The sequence below is a fragment of the Scyliorhinus canicula genome, chromosome 11 (assembly GCF_902713615.1).
Source record: "Scyliorhinus canicula chromosome 11, sScyCan1.1, whole genome shotgun sequence".
In the NCBI taxonomy this organism is placed as follows: Eukaryota; Metazoa; Chordata; class Chondrichthyes; order Carcharhiniformes; family Scyliorhinidae; genus Scyliorhinus; species Scyliorhinus canicula.
In genome coordinates, this window is record NC_052156.1 from 22,086,179 (window position 1) to 22,097,173 (window position 10,995).

General features: G+C 44.5%; 1 protein-coding gene across 1 annotated transcript in view; it reads right to left on the reverse strand.

The window, feature by feature from the left end:
- ccdc3b (coiled-coil domain containing 3b) overlaps nt 1-10,218 on the reverse strand; it is a 31,034-nt gene extending 20,816 nt beyond the window's left edge. The window contains exon 1 of the mRNA XM_038812514.1: nt 9,465-10,218. Coding sequence (XP_038668442.1) covers nt 9,465-9,823 — 359 coding nt within the window. The 5' untranslated portion in view covers nt 9,824-10,218. The remainder of the gene's footprint in view (nt 1-9,464) is intronic.
- Between the last annotated feature and the right edge of the window lie 777 nt (nt 10,219-10,995).

The following is a 10,995-nucleotide window of genomic DNA, read 5'->3' on the forward strand; positions in this document are numbered from 1 at the left end:
GACAAGTAGCCAAGACTCAGGGGAAGGTAGCCAAGGCTTGAGAGGGAGGGATAGACCTGGGGCGGGGGAAACAGCTAAACCTAAGAGAAAAGAAAGGCGAACCACAGGAGAAGGGGGAAGGGGAGCAGAAGGGGGGGGGGGGGGAAGAGGGAGGAGACAGGGAACAATAGAGGGGAACCAGAGAGGGAAGGGGAGGCGAGGGAATGATAGCCGGAAGGAGAGTATGGGAAGCAACAACTTGGCAAATACAGGAACAGAAAGCAAGGAAAATAAGGGTGGAAGACAGAACAAACGGCCGAAGCGGAGGTGAACGCGCGACGGCAACGGCAGCGGAAACCGTCTGGGAGAAGCAAGTAACAACACCAACATCAGATCTATTCTCATATTGCCCTCTCTGTATTAGACATACCTAATGTAATTGTTTCTTTGGCACCCAAATGTATATGTAACTTCCCAGTCCCCCCCCCCCCCCCGCCCCACTCACCCCACAAACAGGTGCCTGCTTATTTGCTGAACATAATATTGCTAACTGTACAGAGTTGCTGTTTTTGAGCTAGTGCACAATATCCTACCAATTTTTTTTTCTTTTCTATATATATATATATATATATATTTTAATCTGTGTATCTAACTGTAAATATTCTATGTTCAAAAACCCAATTTAAAATTTTTTTTTTTAAAAACTCTGCGATTCCGTATTCCAATATCCCATTAACATCTACTACTCTTAGAGATTTATTTTGCTCTTGCACCACCAGCTGAAGCCTGGACAAAATCTTTTCCTTTCAACCATCTCTTTCATCACATCATGGTTTTGGTTCTACTTTATGCTTTACATTCAGTGTTCCTTCTGTAAATGACTTCTGCTCTCGAAAAGTATGATAAATATGCTTTTCTTGTGGTTAGTCAGCAACTTACTGTCAGAAAGGTGAAGGTGGCTGTCATGAACGAGAGGGGAAAGGAGGAGAATTCAACATAATGCAGGGAGAACATCATAAATTCGAACTCAAGGAGGAGAAACTACTGGGAGAGGGAGAGAGGGGAGCCTCCATGTTATGCTGAAGAACATATCCATGGTTTTAAAACAAGTTAACAATCAGGTTTAGCAGAAGAACACCACTGCATATTCAGAACAACTTCTCTGCATGATATGAAACACAATTCTCTGCAGATGTTCCAAAATCTCTGTTGTACATTTTTTGAGAAGCTGGTATCCCACTGCACTTTCAATATTAGGTCAAAATTTACTGTAACAGTGAAGATAATAGGGTGGACTATTATTTACACGCAAGCCAGACAGAAACTTCAGGTAAATGCAGATGGACTGTTAAATGCAAAAATCCCCAAGTTGCTGTCATAGACTCATTGAATTTTACAGCACACAGAATGAGGTCCTTTGGCCATTTTGTCTGCACTGACCATCAAGCACCTATCTTTTAATCCCATTTTCCAGCACTTGGTCCATAGCCTTTTGTATGCTTCACGTGCGTTTGGATTTCCTCCAATGAGCTCTCATCCTCCTTCGGTTCACCCTCTGGGAAGGGATCACCTCTTTGCATAGCCAGATGGTGAAGGTGCAATACACTGCGATGATGCAGGAAACCATATCGGGAATGTATTGTAGTGAGCCACCTGAGAGGTCCAAGCACTTGAGGTACATCTTCAGAAGCCCTACGGTTCCAAAGTGAGCTGCTCTGTGTTAAAGGTATCTCTTCACCTGACTCCCCATTCAAATATATTGTGTAACAGATATGGACTAAGCTTACTACAGAAAGTTAAGGCTTATGCATTTCAATCCAAGTCCCTTTTGCAACGATGTGCTATGTCTTCATTACTGTCAAACAGCCTATCTGCCATTGAAAATGACAAATTACAAGTGTGGAAGCTCATTCCTACAGCTTTTCATTGTATGATATTTTTTGTTAAATAATTTTATCTTTTTCTCTTGTTGACTTTCTTCTTTATTTATTTTAACACATTCTATCGTTCCTCCTGTATTTCATCTTCTGCATTTGAACACAGAAACTAACCACGCAAGGGTAAGTCTAGCAAAATGCAGGTGCTAGAGTAAATTCTAGGGTTACACTCGAGCTACTTTTGAGTTGAAAAACAGGTGTTGAACTTTTCCTGGTTTCCCAGGTGGGTTGTATGTAGGCATTAGTACTCTGAAATGATTTGTAAAAGGAAATCGAACCTGGAAGACTAATTTTAAAATGGCTGCCTATATGACAGTTTTGCTTTCCTTACACGGTGAACTAAACCTGGCCAGAGTTGAGATAACATGTCTTGATACACTTTCATCTGATTTAATTTATGTCTCTTTAGTTTTTATGGTGAAATCTTTTGATAGCTGGTTGACAGTTTGGACTGAAAGTAAGTTTAGAACCTTTTTTGCATTTTGCTAACTAAAACAATACAACATTGTTGACATCTGTCCATATATGAAATGTGGCATTCTGCTAAATTCATGTTTCATTGAAATCCCTAAACAAACATACTTTACTGTATTTTGCCCCTTTAAAACAAGCCAAATCCTCTCGGGGGATCTTTAATTTCTCAGATATTTTGTTTGTTCACTTGACAATTAAACTGAATTTTAAAGAGTGTTATTAAAATGATAATAACTGCATAGAGGACTCATGCCAGCTGGCAGCTGGAAAGATAAGTGCCTTGTTCGTTAGGAGTACAGCACATTGCCTCTGCAGTTCCTGAGGACAGTGTTTTGGCTCAACAATCTTCAGCTGTTTCATCAATGACTTATCCCTCCATCATAAAGTCACAATTGGAATATTCGCTGTTTATTGAGTATTCAGTGCTGTTTGCATTTTGTCAGATAATGAAGCAGTCCATGCCTGCCTACAGCAAGACTGAAGATCTCCATTCAGGCTTTTGGGCAGCACGGTAGCACAAGTGGATAGCACGGTGGCTTCACAGCACCAGGGTTGCCCAGGTTCGATTCGCCGCTGGGTCACTCTCTGTTCAGAGTCTGCACGTTCTCCCCGTGTCTTTGTGGGTTTTCTCCAGGTGCTCCAGTTTCCTCCCACAGTCCAAAGACGTGCAGGTTAGGTGGATTGGCCATGATTCCGGCGCCTGTCCGGGGAGGCTGGTACGGGAATTGAACCGTGCTGCTGGGCTGCTTGATAAGCCAGCGATTTAGCTCAGTGAGCTAAACCATCCCGTGCAAGTTAAGACCTGCAAGTTCCCCTCCAAGTCACACACCATCCTGATTGGAGCACTGCAGCACAGTGGTTGGCACCATGGCTTCACAGCTCCAAGGCCCCAGGTTCAATTCCCGTCTTGGGTCACTGTTTGTGCGGAGTCTGCATGTTCTCCCGTGCCTGTATGGGTTTCCTCCGGATGCTCCGGTTTCCTCCCACAGTCCAAAGATGTGCAGGTTAGGTGGATTGAGGGCAGCTCGGTGGCCTAGTGGTTAGCACAACCGCCTCACGGCGCTGAAGTCCCATGTTCGATCCCGGCTCTGGGTCACTGTCCGTGTGGAGTTTGCACATTCTCCCCGTGTCTGCGTGGGTTTCGCCCCCACAATCCAAAAATGTGCAGAGTAGGTGGATTGGCCACGCTAAATTGCCCCTTAATTGGAAAAAATAATTGGCTAATCTAAATTTATAAAAAAAAGAAAAAAAAAAAGGTTAGGTGGATTGGCCATGATAAATTGCCCTTAGCGTCCAAAAAGGCTCAGGTGTGGTTTAGGGGGGATGGGCTTAGGTAGGGTGCTCTTTCCAAAGGCCGGTGCAGACTCGATGGACCAAATGGCCTCCCTTTGCACTATGATTGGAATCTAATGCTGTTTCATCATCACAGAGTCAAAATCATGAATGTCCTACATAACAGTACTGTGACAGTACCCTCACCACACTGACATCAGTGGTTCAAGCAGGCAACCCATTACCATACTCTCAAAGGCGATTAGTAATTCCGGCTTTTGCCAACGACACCTACATCCAATGAAGGAATACTTATTTTTGAAGAAAAGCTTGGGTGTTAATTAACAAATGTGCCAGCCTCTTAGCATCACTGACCCCATATCAGGATGTACATGCCTGTGGATAATAGGGAGACCAATACCAGGTAGGAGCATATTCAAACCATTCCGACTGTACTCTCACTTGTAATCCCGAATTGGCCTTAAATTATATCAAAGCTTTTTCATTCAAAGACCAAGAACGATTTAATTTTCAGGCGAAAGATTGCAAACTTCAGAGGCCACTTTGAACTTTCCATTTCAATTCTCCAGTTGTTTGAAAACCAGAGGAAGGAAAACCATCAAAAAGCCTTTTGATAACTGTTTTTGTAAACTCGCTCCTGTAATCTGCCACACCTATCATTAGGTTCAGATACATTTGTCATGGAAAAGGTTCACAATTGGAAAATATCAACTTGCATGGTTATTTTTCAAAAAAATTTCTAAATAATAGTTTGACTTGTCAGAAATTCAATCACTGCTTAATTCATTCTGGAGCCTAATCTGACAAAATCTAGTGCTTGTTTTATTAGCAATTGTATTTGGGCCTGCTTAAAAACAAAAGGCTTCCAAAACATCCTTATTACAATCAGATGCAGAGAAACTTCAAAAAGCGTCTCGATGAGATGGAGTGAAACCTCTTCATTGAAGAGGGAGAAATAGCTACATCAGATGGTCAAAAATGTCAGAAAAGTATCCACCTCATTGACAGAAACATCTGTACCGGATAGAAACATCTGCATTGGATAGACATAACCTGTTGCATCTGATGGGCAGAAGCATCTGTGCCTGATCAATAGAAACATTTCCACCAGATATAAACATCCCCAGCAGAACAACAGAAGCGCCTGCTTCTGATGCAGAGAAACATCTGCATCACATATAACCATCTTGGTCCGATGAACAGAAACATCTTCATCAGGAAAGAAAACATCTGGGTTTGATGGACCAAAAGTGTCTTTGTCAGACAGACGGAAGCATTTCCATTCTAATCGGATAACTGGCAGCATCCCCACCCACAACCAATGGCAAAGGGGCATTCCTTTTCCATTGGAAAGAAATGTCTCTCCCATGACTAGAATTTTGTTGCACAGAAAATGTGACGGAGGGAGCAAACCTCTGTCTTCACCCGCTGACCAGAAATGCCTACATTAATTATCACCCGAACCATTTCAATCTCTGGTATTTCCCATCCATACATTTCCACCTTTACAAAATGCAGCAACGCGCCATCAGATGTAAATAAGAATTTTCACCATCATTAAAGAACAGGAACATCCTCTATCTCCAAACAGCTGAGGTTATAACCACCGCATGAAACTCCCCCATCCCAAAATGGACCTAATTTCTGTCATAAATATTTGATAATCTAACGCAGAAATAGTTATGACGGTTCATCACTATCGCAGAAAAAAGGCGGAAGACAGATCGTTCGAACTTAGATTGCTGTCTCTAGCGCTGGATTAAGTGTCCCGACTCAAGAAGACAGTCGGTATAACCCTCGCATGTGCTGCCAGATCTGTTACCCCACATTTAAGGTACAGCCAAATATGTTACCCTACATTTATGGTACAGTCAGATCTGTTACCCACAGTTGGGGTATAGTCAGATCTGTTACCTAGAGTTAGGGTACAGTCAGATATGTTACCCGCAGTGGGGGTACAGTCAGATCTGTTACCCACAGTGGGAGAACAATCAGATTTGTTACCCACAGTTAGGGTACAATCAGATCTGACATCCCACAGTTAGGGTACAATCAGATCTGTCACCCCACAGTTTAGAGTACTGTCAGATCTGATACCACCCCACAGTTTAGAGTACTGTCAGATCTGATACCCACAGTTAGGTTTCAGTTATATCTGTTACCCACAGTGGGGGTACAGTCAGATATGTTACCTACAATGGGGGTACAGTCAGATATGTTACCTACAATGGGGGTACAGTTAGATCTGTTACCCACAGTTGGGGTACAGTCAAATCTGTTACCCACAGTTGGGGTACAGTCAGATCTGTTACCCACAGTTGGAGTACAGTCAGATCTGTTACACCATAGTTGGAGTACAGTCAAATCTGTCACCCCCAGTTTAGGTACAGTCAGACCTGTCACCCCACAGTTAGGTTCCAGTTATACCTGTTACCCACAGTGGGGGTACAGTCAGATATGTTACCCACGGTGTACAGTCAGATCTGTCACCCCAAGTTAAGCTTCAGTTATATCTATTACCCACAGTGGGGATACAGTCATATATATTATCCACAGTGGGGGTACAGTCAGATCTATTATCCACAGTTTGGGTACAGTCAGATCTGTCACCCCACAGTTGGGGTACAGTCATATCTGTCACCCCACAGTTAGGTTTCAGTTATATATGTTATCCACAGTGGGGGTACAGTCAGATTTATTACCCACAATTAGAGTACAGTCAGACCTGTTACCCAGAGTAGGGGTACAGTCAGATCTGTCACCGCCACAGTTACGTTTCGCTTATATCTGTTACCCACAGTGGGGATGCAGTCATATCTATTATCCACAGTGGGGGTACAATCAGATCTGTTACCCACAGTTGGGGTACAGTCAGATCTGTCACCCCACAGTTAGATTTCAGTTATATCTTTTACCCACAGTGGGGGTACAGTCAGATCTATTATCCACCAGTGGGGTACAGTCAGATCTATTATCCACAGTTCGGGTGCAGTCAGAACTTTCACCCCCACTGTTAGGGTACAGTTATATCTGTTACACACATAGATTACATAGAATATACAGTGCAGAAGGAGGCCATTCGATCCATCGAGTCTGCACCGGCTCCTGAAAAGAGCACCCTACCCAAGGTTAACACCTCCACCCTATCCCCATAACCCAGTAACCCCACCCAACACTAAGGGCAATTTTGGACACTAAGGGCAATTTATCATGGCCAATCCACCTAACCTGCACATCTTTGGACTATAGTCAGATGCGGTATAGTCAGATATGTTACCCATGGTGGAGATACAGTTAGATCTGTTAACCACAGTGGGGGTACTGTCAGATATGTTACCCATGGTTAGGGTACAATCAGATCTGTCACCCCACAGTTAGGATACAGTCAGATCTGTCACCGCACAGTTAGAGTACTATCAGATCTGATATCCACAGTTAGAGTACAGTCAGATCTGTTAACCACAGTGGGGGTACAGACAGATCTGCTACCCACAGTGGGGGTACAGTCAGATATGTTACCCACAGTTGGGGTACAGTCCGATCTGTCACTCCACAGTTAGGTTTCAGTTATATCTGTTACCCACAGTGGGGGTACAGTCAGATCTATTACCCACAGTGGGGGTATAGTCAGATCTGTTACCCACAATGGTGGTACAGTCACATCTATCACCCCACAGTTAGGTACAGTTATATCTGTTACCCAGAGTGGGGCTTCTGTCAGATATGTTACCCACAGTGGGGGTACAGTCAAATATGTTACTCACAGTTGGGGTACAGTCAGATCTATCACCCCACAGTTAGGTTTCAGTTATATATGTTACCCAAAGTGGGGGTACAGTCAGATATGTTACCTATAATGGGGGTACAGTCAGATATGTTACCTACAATGGGGGTACAGTCAGATCTGTTACCCACAGTTGCGGTACAGTCAGATCTGTTACCCACAGTTGGAGTACAGTCAGATCTGTTACACCATAGTTGGAGTACAGTCAGATCTGTCACCCCCAGTTTAGGTACAGTCAGACCTGTCACCCCACAGTTAGGTTCCAGTTATACCTGTTACCCACAGTGGGGGTACAGTCAGATATGTTACCCACAGTTGGTGTACAGTCAGATCTGTCACCCCAAGTTAAGTTTCAGTTATATCTGTTACCCACAGTGGGGGTACAGTCATACATATTATCCACAGTGGGGGTACAGTCAGATATGTTACCCACAGTTGGTGTACAGTCAGATCTGTCACCCCAAGTTAAGTTTCAGTTATATCTGTTACCCACAGTGGGGGTACAGTCATATATATTATCCACAGTGGGGGTACAGTCAGATCTATTATCCACAGTTTGGGTACAGTCAGATCTGTCACCCCACAGTTGGGGTACAGTCAGATCTGTCACCCCACAGTTAGGTTTCAGTTATATCTGTTATCCACAGTGGGGATACAGTCAGATTTATTACCCACAATTAGAGTACAGTCAGACCTGTTACCCACAGTAGGGGTACAGTTAGATCTGTCACCCCACAGTTACGTTTCACTTATATCTGTTACCCACAGTGGGGATGCAGTCATATCTATTATCCACAGTGGGGGTACAATCAGATCTGTTACACACAGTTGGGGTACAGTCAGATCTGTCACCCCACAGTTAGATTTCAGTTATATCTTTTACCCACAGTGGGGGTACAGTCAGATCTATTATCTACCAGTGGGGTACAGTCAGATCTATTATCCACAGTTGGGGTACAGTCCGATCTGTCACTCCACAGTTAGGTTTCAGTTATATCTGTTACCCACAGTGGGGGTACAGTCAGATCTATTACCCACAGTGGGGGTATAGTCAGATCTGTTACCCACAATGGTGGTACAGTTTGATCTGTCACTCCACAGTTAGGTACAGTTATATCTGTTACCCAGAGTGGGGCTGCAGTCAGATATGTTACCCAGAGTGGGGTTACAGTCAAATATGTTACTCACAGTTGGGGTACAGTCAGATCTATCACCCCACAGTTAGGTTTCAGTTATATATGTTACCCACAGTAGGGGTACAGTCAGATCTGTTACCCACAGTGGGGTACAGTCAGATCTGTTAACCCACAGTTGGGGTACAGTCAGATCTGTTACCCACAGTTAGGGTACAATCAAATCTGTTACCCACAGTTAGGGTACAATCAAATGTGTCACCCCACAGTTAGAATACAGTCAGATATATTACCCACAGTTGGGGTACAGTCAGATCTGTTACCCACAGTTAGGGTATAATCAGATGTCACCCCACAGTTAGTGTCCATTCAGCTTTGTTGCCCACATTTAGTATCTAGTCAGATTTGTTGCCCACAGTTAATGTCCATTCAGCTTTGTTGCCCACAGTTAGTATCTAGTCAGATTTGTTGCCCACAGTTAGTGTCCATTCAGCTTTGTTGCCCACAGTTAGTATCTAGTCAGATTTGTTGCCCACAGTTAGTGTCCAGTCAGATTTGTTGCCCACAGTTAGTGTCCAGTCAGATTTGTTACCCACAGTTAGGGTATAATCAGATATGTCCAAAAGATGCCCATCAATCTGAGGGGGTCGTAGCTTGTTTCGTCATGCAGGACTGCTTGAAGAGCACTTCCGAACATGTCTGAATGTAAGGGGAACGGGTTGGTGCAGCTGTCTGCAACTGGGATCAACGTTGGACTAAGAAATAAACTCCGGTGTGCGAGGGAGTGAGATGCACTTTATGATGAACGACTAACCGCCCAGACCCCCCCTCGCACCCCCTACAACCCACATTGCCCAATCTTACCTGACGAAGAAATAGTAGGTGTTGTTTTCCATGACTGTGTAAGAGTGGCAGAGGAAATACCCCAGTCCAGTCAGGTTAAACCTGGCTCCGGCTGGCATCGCCAGCATACTGCCCCAGGCCTGGTCACACAGCAGCTCCACCTCCGCCGAGTAGAAGAGGTCGGTGTCATATTGCCAGGGCAGGTAGTTGTACACGCTGTAGGTGTCCTTGTGCACAGCCAGCACCTTGGCATAGATGATGCTTTCGGCCAGCTCGGCTCGGCACGGCTCACTCTGTGGCCTCCAGTCGTGGGATAGCTGACAGCCCCAGCCTCCCCCCGGGAGCAGGGTCAGGAGCAGGGTTGGGAAGAGCCACCTCATTCCAGCACAGTCCCAATCCAGGAGTGCAGAGTCCTCAGAAGTCTTGTCGAGTGAGGAGGGAAGGGGAGGGGGGAGAATCGATTAAACCCTCACCAACTTGTACAACCTCTCTGCCTCCTTTTCTTCACTATTCTCTGCAGCCAGCCTGCATCTTAAAACAATAAATAACTTCACTAACCGCAAATAACATCCCGTCCACCCAGGAGCGCGTGGGTTGCAGAATTTGTGTGATTTTGTTGTGGCTGAATGTAAATCCTTTAAACACACACACACACAGAAGCAAGATCAGTTTTCAAGGGGTTTGAGTCGTTTTCTTAAAGCCACAGCGCACCCGGACCAGCCTTTGGCACCCATTCAAACCCTGCCTCGCCTCTCAGCAGTTGCATTAAAGGCATTCAACTGCTGTTATTCTGCACAGTTTGAACTCCTAATGGCTAGATGCAGCTAGTTCTGGTTTGGGACTTTTATTTGGACTTTATCACAGTGATTTACTTCTCTAAAGAGCCCTCCCCGGATTTCTGCATATAAACAATCATCTGGACTGTTTTTGTTGGGTTTTTAAAAAAAAGGGGAAACGGTGCTACTTTTGGGGATCAGAAATAAAGATAAGTGAATGCTCCAGAGGTACAGCAGCCAGCCCGGGTCAGCAAAGGGAAAGAGGCAGGTTATAATATTGTGGAAGCAGATTCCCAGCTTTCCGCTTTAATTTAGATTTGGTTATTTCCCCGTCCATAAGGCGATGGAAGATGAACAAGGTCATCATCAGGGCAGTGGACTTTGTTTTGGAATTTCCGCACGCAATCCTCAGAAAACTTCAGCTAATCTTACCCTCCCTTCAGGTCGCCCCGGTGCCTCGATCTTTAGAGTGGTTGCAATTCACACATCAGTTTACAGTTAGAAATACGTAAACAAAACGAATGTTACCCGTTTAATCCCAGTCTGATAGCCTCATATTTCTGACATTTCACCACCTTTCATCCACATTACTCTTCATGGTCTACAAGATAATTGGTCAGTACTCCTGAAACGAAGATGAAAGGTCACAATCCAGGGTGGCAGATGCCCTCTTTCCTGACAAGAACGCCCACAAAAAGTGAAAAGGGCACTCATTTGAGGGCACATGCGATGTTGGCTCGTCATTAATACATTTAGGCAGCTCTTCCCTGAGGCTT